This window comes from Pteronotus mesoamericanus, unplaced genomic scaffold (genome assembly GCF_021234165.1).
Source record: "Pteronotus mesoamericanus isolate MK-2021 breed Mesoamerican mustached bat unplaced genomic scaffold, CSHL_Meso_final contig_73, whole genome shotgun sequence".
Taxonomy (NCBI): domain Eukaryota; kingdom Metazoa; phylum Chordata; class Mammalia; order Chiroptera; family Mormoopidae; genus Pteronotus; species Pteronotus mesoamericanus.
Genome location: NW_026555245.1, coordinates 11,667,234 through 11,677,064, shown reverse-complemented (window position 1 = coordinate 11,677,064; position 9,831 = coordinate 11,667,234). Strand labels below are relative to the sequence as shown.

Below are 9,831 nucleotides of genomic sequence, written 5' to 3'. Positions count from 1 at the left end.
TTAATTAATGTGAAAAGGATGCTGGAAATAGAAAATTACCATTTGACATATACCAGAACAGTAAGTATTTCAGGCAAGAATCATCAGTAGATCCTAAAATTTGTGGGCAGAATATGATGAGGTATTTACATAGTCTCAAAGTATCTTTCCAGAAGATATTTACAAAGGTGAAAACAGTAACTCTACAATGGAACCTGGCAGACAGCACCTTAACCAAATAATCAGTTACAATCCCCAATAATGAGACAAGCTGACATCAGTGCCTCTGCCTCTTGATATAATATACTGAGAAGGCTGCATCATCATTTCTAGGGAGCTCTTACCAAAAATGCCTAATTACGAGAAATATCGAGCAAGTAGAAATTGAGGGCCATCCTACAAAATAACTTTTCAAAAAACACCAAGGTCATGGAAGGCAAAGAAATTCCAAGGAATTGTTTGATTAAAGGAGGCTAAAGAGATACTAAAACTAAACAGAACAGGTGACCATGGATTGAATCCTGAGCCAGAAAAAGGAAGTTAGTGAGACAATGGTGAAATCTGAATATAGTTTATAGATTTTGTAGGTTTTTGACATAAACTCTTTAAGAGTTGTCTGAAGTCACTCTTTCCTTGTCCACATAATAGCATTATTGTTAATTTCATTTTTATAATCATATTGTGGTAAGATGTCATGTTAGGTAATCCAGGTAAAGAGTATACAATTTAAAGAAAAACCCTACTTTTAAATTTCCATCTCAATTAACCACAATGCAATTTTGCCTAGTTACCTGAGGTTTCCTCATTAATTTTGAAAGATTTAAAATGTTAAACTCTCTATATACACATATACATATATATATCTACCTGTATATATTATCTATACATATTAAATATTGTATGTATAAATCCCTATTACATTATACTTAAATATAAAACCTCTAACATGTTACCATGAGTTATTTTTCCCTCTATTTACCTTTTGGTTTTAATGTTGACATACACCACCTGAAAAATTTGAGCTGCTCTTTGAATTTCCCAGACACTGCAATGTGATATCCTGATTTCTTGTTAAAGTACATAATCGATCACCTGCTATTGTTCATTTGGTTGACTTAGTCTTTATATAATAAGTTGTTTTTAATAATTTATAATAAATTTCCAGTGTTTTTTTTCTGAGTCCTGCAATAGAACTTTGGTATACACATTTTTGAAAAAATGACCTAGATAAGAATGTCCATCCATTCATTAATATTTATTGACTGCCTACTATGTGATAGGCACCGTTGTGGGAATTAGGAAGAGCAGTGAGCAAAAATGGACACTTTAGTACCCTCAGGTCAAACAGAATGGGGGGAACAAAGTTTACCATTTTATTTTTTTCCACAGTATTTTAATAGCTTCCACCACTTATTTGCTACCACTGTTATTTCTTCTATTCCAATTTTGTTACTGAAATATCTAGTAGAGATTTAAAGTAGAATGAAGAGCAGCTATAGGAAGCATATTTATATTATTTTTTGCACTTACAATAAGGGTATTACAAAACTTAAACAGGATGATGCAGGTTAAATCCTTAGTATACTGTGTGATAACAAACATAGTCTCTCTGAGGTAGATACTATTTATTGTTTCTTATTTTACAACCAAGGAATCTGGGGCTTGGAAATAAAAAATAACTTGTTTAATGTTACTCAGGTAGAAAGTGGCAGTACAAGACTTTGAACCATATCTGACTCCAAAGCTGTAACTCTTAACCACAATACTATACAGTTTGCCTTCTGCTCTAAAATACTCTTATCGTCAACCCATATTTAAATCCTACAATACATACAAAACATTATTTTTCCTTCTCATTGGCATTTATCATCCTCCTGAATTTTGAATCTAAAATCATTAACAACAAAAAATACAAGGACAAGTTAATCAATTACAAAACCAACATTCTAGAATTAACTTAATCATTGATGCTCATATAACTCAAACACAAATTGCTTACTTTATTTAACAATGAAATAGTAACTATGCAATAATTTAGTTGTAACAAAACCATCAATACAGTAAAATAAAAACAAAGCTAAGTAAGAGGGATTGCTTCAGTCCAAATTATCTCCTTTAAACAGGAAAAACTACCAGTAGTCCAGTGGTCCTCAAACCTGTCTGCACATTAGAGGAACGTGAAGTGGGTGGGGAGGGAGGAAAGAGGATTGGGGCTTAGAGAAACAGCTGTATCCAAGGCCCACATCAGAAATCAGAACAATTAAATGAGAAAGGGCCCAGGCAAAGGTTTGTGAAGTGTTGCCAGTGTTGAGAACTACAAGTCTATAGTAGTAAGCAATAAAAACCATGTCCTCAAGGCATTTCAAGACCAAAAAAAAAAATGTTTTTAAAAAGAAATACAATAAACTTCTTTCCTTTTATCTTAGGAAAGTGGGGAAGAAAGCACCTACTCATTTCTCGTTGTTATCCATTTTTGATAGCCCAAAATAGAGCTTAACAAACATCCTACTCACACTGAAATTCTCACTACTTTACATTTAGAAAACTTTTAAATTTTTATTTTTTAGAAAGCTTTCATAATACCAGCTTTCAGAAAGAATTCCCCACATTTTAAGTTTGCATAGATGTTTGTCAGCTATTTGTTCAACTAAGAAGAGTCAATAAAGCATATTAATCATTTTATTAAGTTATTATAAAACAACACTCATTTTATGTACCACAAATTAACATTTTGTTGCAGAGAGGACTATTTGAATGTTACCTATTTCTTAAACTGTCAGAATTCCTTTTTATAAGGTTGGTATCTTCAAATTTAGAATGTAAGCACAAATTTTTCTTTAAGAATGCACACATAAAATACTTCCCTTAAAACTGCATTACATCATTGACAAATCCTATTGGCAGTTTCCATAGTGACTTGCAGGCATTGATCTTTAAGAACAGCCTCTCCTCATTTTTCAAGTTTGGAAAGAAATCACATAAAGTATGGAAAATAACTTTTTTCCTTAAGAATACAGAAATTCATTGAGATGTCTTCTCAAATTCAGAAAAGCCCCTTTCTTCAGCTCCTGTCAGGACTCCATGTCAATTTCAACTACTTCATCCTTGCCCTGAAGCCTTGCTTCTGTAAGGTTATCTTCACTTACATCTTCAATGTCTGCCAGATCAATAGGTGGTAAAGGATTCCTCCAATACTGGAAGGTGTTATACTGCCAAAACTCTTCATTGAGCTTCAGGGAAAAAAAGAGAAATAAAAGTACATCAATGTTTAGAAAAAGGTGTTTTTTTCTTCAGGAAAGTTTGCTTGCTTTAAAAGAAAACTCACTTAAGAATTTGCCATCTTGTTACTGTTATTTTCAATGAATATAAATTTTTAATTGTCTAACCAAAGTACTTCATGAATTCAAATCTGTGCATTTTCATATTGATAGATGTGTGAAAATATTTGTTAGTAGTTTAAATTTAAAATATTTTCTTTCAAGGCCCTGGCCAAATAGCTCAGTTGGTTAGAGCATCACCCTAACATGCCAAGGTTGCAGGTTTGATCCCCAGTCAGGGCACATACAGGAATCAACCAATGAAAGTGTGTGTGTGTATATATATACAGAAAAACAAATTGATGTTTCTTTCTCTAAAACTTAGTATTTTTTTAAATTCTTAAAATAATTTCTTCTTTAAAATCTTCACCCTAGGATATGTTTATTGATTTTAGAGAGAGAGAAATATATTGATATGAGAAACATCGATCAGCTGCCTATCCTAAATGCCCCCGACTGAGGATCGAACCTGAAACTTAGGTATGTGCCTGACTGAGAACTGAACCCGCAACCTGTTCGTGTACGGGAATGATGTTCGAACCATTGAGCAAACTGGCCAGGGCAAAAGACTTTTTCAAGAACATTACTTTCCACAATTTTCTTCCATTTTCTACCAAAGAAAATGTCTTAAATTTTTTTACCTTTTAGTGAGGAAAACATTTTTATTAAAAAAATATGCACAAACCTTAAAACTTATTTTTGGTCTTTTTCCTGAGGTTTGGTATTTTAAGGGATTGATTTACATAGGTTAAAATATTTTGACAACTTTCTAAAGAAAGTATTAGGATACAAACATGCTAAATAGCAAAACATCTAATCATTTTTATCAAGATACTGTACTGTTTGGTACAAGGCATTGACTTTTAAGTCAATATAGCAAAATTGATAAATTCAAGTGAACACAGACCCCTTAAAAATTTAACAGCTTACTCTGAATGGCTATAAAATTGTTTTAGGTAACTATGAAGTTGACTTTCCAATAAAGTACAAAATTGGTGCATAAGTTCAAAAGCATTCCAAAAATACTTTGTGCAAAGGAAGCAACATTGGAATTATACACAGGCTCCCAAAGTGACCATTATCTATCCTGGATGGATATCTATATACCTGTATCTATTCTACTATGGTATACTTTTACATTAGGTTCATACTTGCTAAGGCAGCATTATCCAACAGAAAGATAATGGAATTCACATATGTAATTTAAAATTTTTCTATTATCTGCAGTAAAAAAGTAGAAACAGGTCAAATTAGGGTTTGGCAAACTAGAGACCACAGGCCAAATCTGGTCTTCAACTTTTTTATATATGTCCCAGCAGCTGAGAGTATTTGTCACATTTTAAAGGGTTGGGCGGGTTGAAGATAAAAATATGTGGTTGAGACTGTATGAGGTCCACATAACCTAAAATATTTGCCATCCAGCCTATTACATAATTACATTCACTATTATCATATTCGGCTGTGCATAATACACTCCCATGTATAATGCACACCCATGTTTTTGGCCCAAACTTTCAGGAAAAAAACTTTTTATTTCTTAATTCAATTATTTATATTTAGGAACAAAACCAATTATCATATTCCAGGGTATTGCCCTTGATAAATCAAAATATGCTTTAGAAATAATTTAGTGAAAAATAGGAACATATACACCAAACCATACATGGCATTTAATTTAATCAAGGAGCGCACGTCATTGCATACAATCACTGCTCTGCTTTCCCCTTGGCACCCTGGAAGCATTACTATGGCCTTGCCCTAAATTTCTGATCCTCCTGCAGTTGCTACACTGACTTCTCTTAGGACACCAAGAAAAAGTGCTTGTGATAGCCAGTGGTCCTGTGACTCTCAGCAGGGAGGGCAGAGCTTTGGGCAGAGGGACCACAGGCAAGTCAAAAGGTTGGAAGACAGACTCCAAATTCTCCTCCTCCTCAGCTTCTGAAAGGCACTCACTGGGCATGTTCCATTTTGGTGTGTCTAAAAGCATACATTTGCATTTATCTAGTATAAAACAACAAGTTTGGGAAAATAAGTGGAATGGAGAGGCAGTGTTCCAGTTAAGACAGTTCACCTATTGCCAAGGTGATTGGCGAAACTATGAGGGTGGCAAACTTGAGCTGGTGGCACCTCTGTACCTTGTGGGCAGTTGACCAGGCTTTGAGAATAGAATCAATTTTTATTTCTCAAATTTCTAAGGACAGGATGCCAAGAGGATTCTTTGTCACAAACTGCCCTTGGTGTTTGCGAGTCCTGGGAAGTAGGGGCGGGGAGTGTCCATGAGACCAGGCTGCTGGGATCACCTACGCGGTCTGGTCGGTGACATCCAGTGTGGGCTCCTGAGGTGTGAGCTCATCCTCAGCCCCTTCACCAAACCAGGTGCCCCAACTTCTTTTTTCCTTCAAGGCTCCTGGCAGGGATGCCTGGGCTACCCAGAGGTCAAGTGAATTAATCTTAATATTTTATTTGATCTAATACATCCAAACTGCTGTAATTTCAACATTTTAAAAAATTAATGAACAGTTTACATTCTTTTTGTCATACTAAGTTTTCAAAATCTGGCAAGTACTTTACACTTCTAGCACTATCCAGACCAGCCACCTTCCAATGAATAACTGCATGTGGCTGGTTGCTTTACTGAAAAGCACAGGTCTTTGGGAAAATCTCATTAAGAAGGCCATTCTGTGTCTGTACACAATAAGGCTTACAGGGGTGTCCAACTTGTGGCCCATGGGCCACATGCAGCTCAGGATGGCTATGAACACGGCTCAAGACAAAACTGTAAATTTACTTAAAACCTTTTTATTGCCCATCAATTTTCATTAGTGTTTGTGTATTTAATGTGTGGTCCAGAGATGCCAAAAGGTTGGATACCACTGGGCCTTAGAGAATTAAGAGTCTCTCTGGAATTTCTTAACACTGGGATGAAAATGTACTAATTCAAAGGATGCCAAGGAAATTTTCATTTTAAGCAAATAAGGTTAAAAACAAGGACCTAATTCTTTGCCTACTGCAAATAATCTATGTTTGCATTACCTACTTATAAACATGGCCAAAAAGGATCCTGTCATGTCAGTGTAACCTTGCATCTAAGAGCACAAACTCTGCCACCAGACTGACCAGAATTTGCACTTCCCAGTAACTCTCATCTTGAACTAATCAGTAAAACATGAATCTCTTGAGAATTAAGGTTTAGCACTGTAATTGTTCAGTATTGCTAGGTTATTATATCCCATGAAGCCTTTGAATCATTAATCACTTACTTCCAGGAAACAACATTTTTGCTTATTTTCTGTTAAAAATATTTAACAGAACGGGTCAGCACCGACAGAGCAACTAATCTGCATAAAGTGACACTAACATGAGAAAAGATGAACATTTAATGAATACCTAGTTTTTAGTTCTTTATTTAAAAAATCTCAAACAAATCAAAAAACATTCTAAGGTTCCGCCTAGATTGCCTCCCCAATATACAAATGACACAGTTGAGAAAATTTTTCCTAAACAAGATCCCAAAATTGAGGGCACAGACCTAAGCCTTATTCTAAGAACAAGAATCAGGGAGACAGACATTTACTAAATAAACCGAAAAAGCTTTTTAACTTATTTTTATTTATCCTGTTTTCCTTGGTAATTATCTGTGAAACCCTTAAAAACCATACATATTTGGAGGCAGGAGAGAGAGAAGGTAGAGAACAAATATTCCTCTTGTAGGTATGCAGAAGTGAAGCAGCTCAAGGAACAGAACAAAAGGAAGGAACTTAACAGTTCCTGGGCTTTTGCTGCGGGTGGGGTGCTGGGTCGAAGGAACAAGGGACTAGACTTGGTGAAGGAACCTTGGTTCCTGCCAAGAGCCTGTAGTGACATGGATGCAGAGAACTGCCAGCTGTAGTCACTGCTGAGGAGGAAGACACAAGTGTGCCTAGGAGATTCTAAGCAGGCATCTGTGCCAGTTCACTAAAAAAATTCTCCTTCTTTGCCTACCTGCCATTTCCATACTTCCATCTTATCAATCTATAGCACACTGTACTCAGTCTGCCACACGGCTATGCATGGGTGGGGTCTAAGAGGCAAGTGTTCGAATAGGCCTGAACGACTACCATTTTTTTTAGGTTTTTCATATTGGCAAAGACACGATCTAATTGAAAATTATAATTCTTTATTTTCAAAATGTAGGTGCTTTCCGTTGGTTTTAAGCAAGCCAATTATGAAGAAAAAATTCTAAATAAGGCTCATGTTTCCTAACTTAAAAGAAAACTGGGCGTAGAAATTTACAACTTATAATTTCATCCAGAAATGCTTTTCATGATTATGTCTACAGGATAATTTCACAATCACAGGAAAAGATCTTTCCCAACGATAAAATTTTCATTTACTGGATTTTTCACCAAGAACAAATCATGCCAAAGGAACCTCAATTCCTTTTTCCGGGGGAGGAGAGCAAAGCATTTGGTAAATTCTGCTAAAATACGCGAAGCAATGGAGAAGTGTGAAGTGGAGGCTATGATGTAATGGTTGACGAGTTTGGTGAATTCTGAGCCCTATATTTGATTCTTTGATCCCCCAAGCTCCACGTCAACAAAAAACTGCCAAAAAGCAATTTGAATTCCTAAGTCTAGACCAAAGCTGTCCAATAAATATATAATGCCAGTCACATAATTTTAAATTGTTAGTGGCCGTATTTAAAAATAAAAGAGGGAAAACGAATTTTAACCTAGTGTATTTAATCCTTTATCTCCAAGTTATTTCAACGTGTAATCGGTATAAAATGTTGAGATCTTCGAAACTGGTTGTATTTTAAACTTACAGCACGTTTCATTTCAAGTGTTCAGCTGTCTCACGTGGCTAGTGGATGCCATACTGAACACAGATCTAGACAAATCACATCTGCTGTACAGAGACAGGGCAGGCTCATTTACCAAGGAACGGGAACCCTCCAAAGATCCTCATATACCTTAGGGCCCAAGTTAATTTTCAACAACTCTTCTTCGCAGGATCACACTTAACACTGTGAGTTACTGATAAAATACCTTTCCCCAAGATGTAGAAGTCCTTCCTCTCTATAAAAAAAACTGTACCACGCCTAAAGAACCTCCAGTTGATGGCTACCACACTGGTCACCTCTTAAATAATCGCGAATTCTGGAAACAAATCATGGTTACACCAAGGAAGGCACACTACACCTTTCCCTGACCTTTGTCGCTTGACCTGAACCTGTCGCGGTTCAGTCAACGTCGCCACCAAACTTACAATCTATCACGAGGTGCCATGGTCCTACTTCCCTCGCACTTAACAAAGGCACGGAAGCTGCAAGGACAGGTCTACCTCACCCGACGGCCTGTTTCCCCTGGTTTATCGGAGCGCTTTCAGTCCGTCGGACTCTCTCAAAACGCTGGCAAGGGTTGGCTCTGGGACCCTCGCTGTGTCGCCTGGAGGTGGGCGTCCATTTCTGAAGCAGTGACCCCAGCTTTTCGCCTTTTGGGGCGTCTTGATGAATATGAGTCTAGAGGGGTACGATCTGTTCCTTCCCAGGGCATGAAGTACCTGGGAAAACGGTGACCCCACCCACCCGCCCCTGGAGCGCCCAGATCGCCCCCAGGCCCTACCTGGCGCGGTGCGGCCCCCCAGTCTCCCCGCGGGGGCTCTGCGCGCCCCACCCCGTTGTCGCCACCGCCCCTCGGGGGCCGGGCGCCCCCGGGCTCCTCCCCCGGCCCGCGGGGCCGCAGGGGCGGCTGCTGCAACAGCGAGGGCTCGCCGGTCTCCAAGCCGCGGCCCTCACCCTCCGCGCTGCCCTGAGCGTTGCTGTCCCCACAATCGTGGCGCTTGCTGGGCGAACCCGAAGGCTCAGTCATAGCCCCCGCGTCGATTTTGCGCTTTCGGGGCAGCTCCGGGACTCCAAGGTGCTGCCCAGGATGCGAGGCCGCCGCCGGTGGGATCCAGAGCGGCGGCGGCTCCTCCGGAAAGTTGCAGAGCAAGGGCCGCTTCCAAGGCACGTGGAACGTTAGCGGCTCGGCCGCACGCCGCTTGGCCATGGGCCTGAGAGGATCGGGCGAAGCCGCCCAGCGCGGGAGGCCGAGCGCCGATAGCTGTGGAGGGCGGGGCAGAGCGCGCGCGAGAGGGAGAGGACTCAGTTGGGGCGAGGCCGCGGCAGGAACGTGGTAAGGAAGCCCGGGGGGTGGGGTGGGGGTGGGCACCCGGTTTCCCCACAGCTGGCGAGCGCAGTCCTCTCAGCCGCGGAGGTGCGGCCGGACGTTGGAGAATAACCGCTAACCGGCGGAGATTCGAACCGGCGCACAGACGTGCGCTAGCGTACACGCGCCGGTAGGCGGAGCCGCTGGTTGGTGGAGGCTGGAGAAGCACGCTCCCGAGCGCCCCCGCGGCCGGAAGTGCGCGCCGCAGGGGGAGGCGGGAAAGCAGAGGCGGGTTTATTAAAGGCCCAGTCCAGTTACCTGAGTGGAGTGTGTTGGTGTTTCCTTCCGGGCGGAGGAGGGGTGTGGATATTCAGCGCTCCGTGAAGCGATTTAGGCTTAAAACATTT

At 39.9% G+C, this 9,831-nt stretch overlaps 1 protein-coding gene across 1 annotated transcript; it reads right to left on the bottom strand.

Annotated features, from left to right (window-relative positions):
* Window positions 1-1,208: 1,208 nt before the first annotated feature.
* CUNH9orf40 (chromosome unknown C9orf40 homolog) lies at window positions 1,209-9,373 on the bottom strand. The gene is made up of 2 exons (XM_054583262.1): window positions 8,900-9,373; window positions 1,209-3,209 (listed from the first exon to the last, which is right to left on the bottom strand). Exons 1-2 carry the CDS (start codon window positions 9,323-9,325, stop codon window positions 3,051-3,053), a joined length of 585 nt encoding a protein of 194 aa, XP_054439237.1. The 5' UTR covers window positions 9,326-9,373; the 3' UTR covers window positions 1,209-3,050.
* Between the last annotated feature and the right edge of the window lie 458 nt (window positions 9,374-9,831).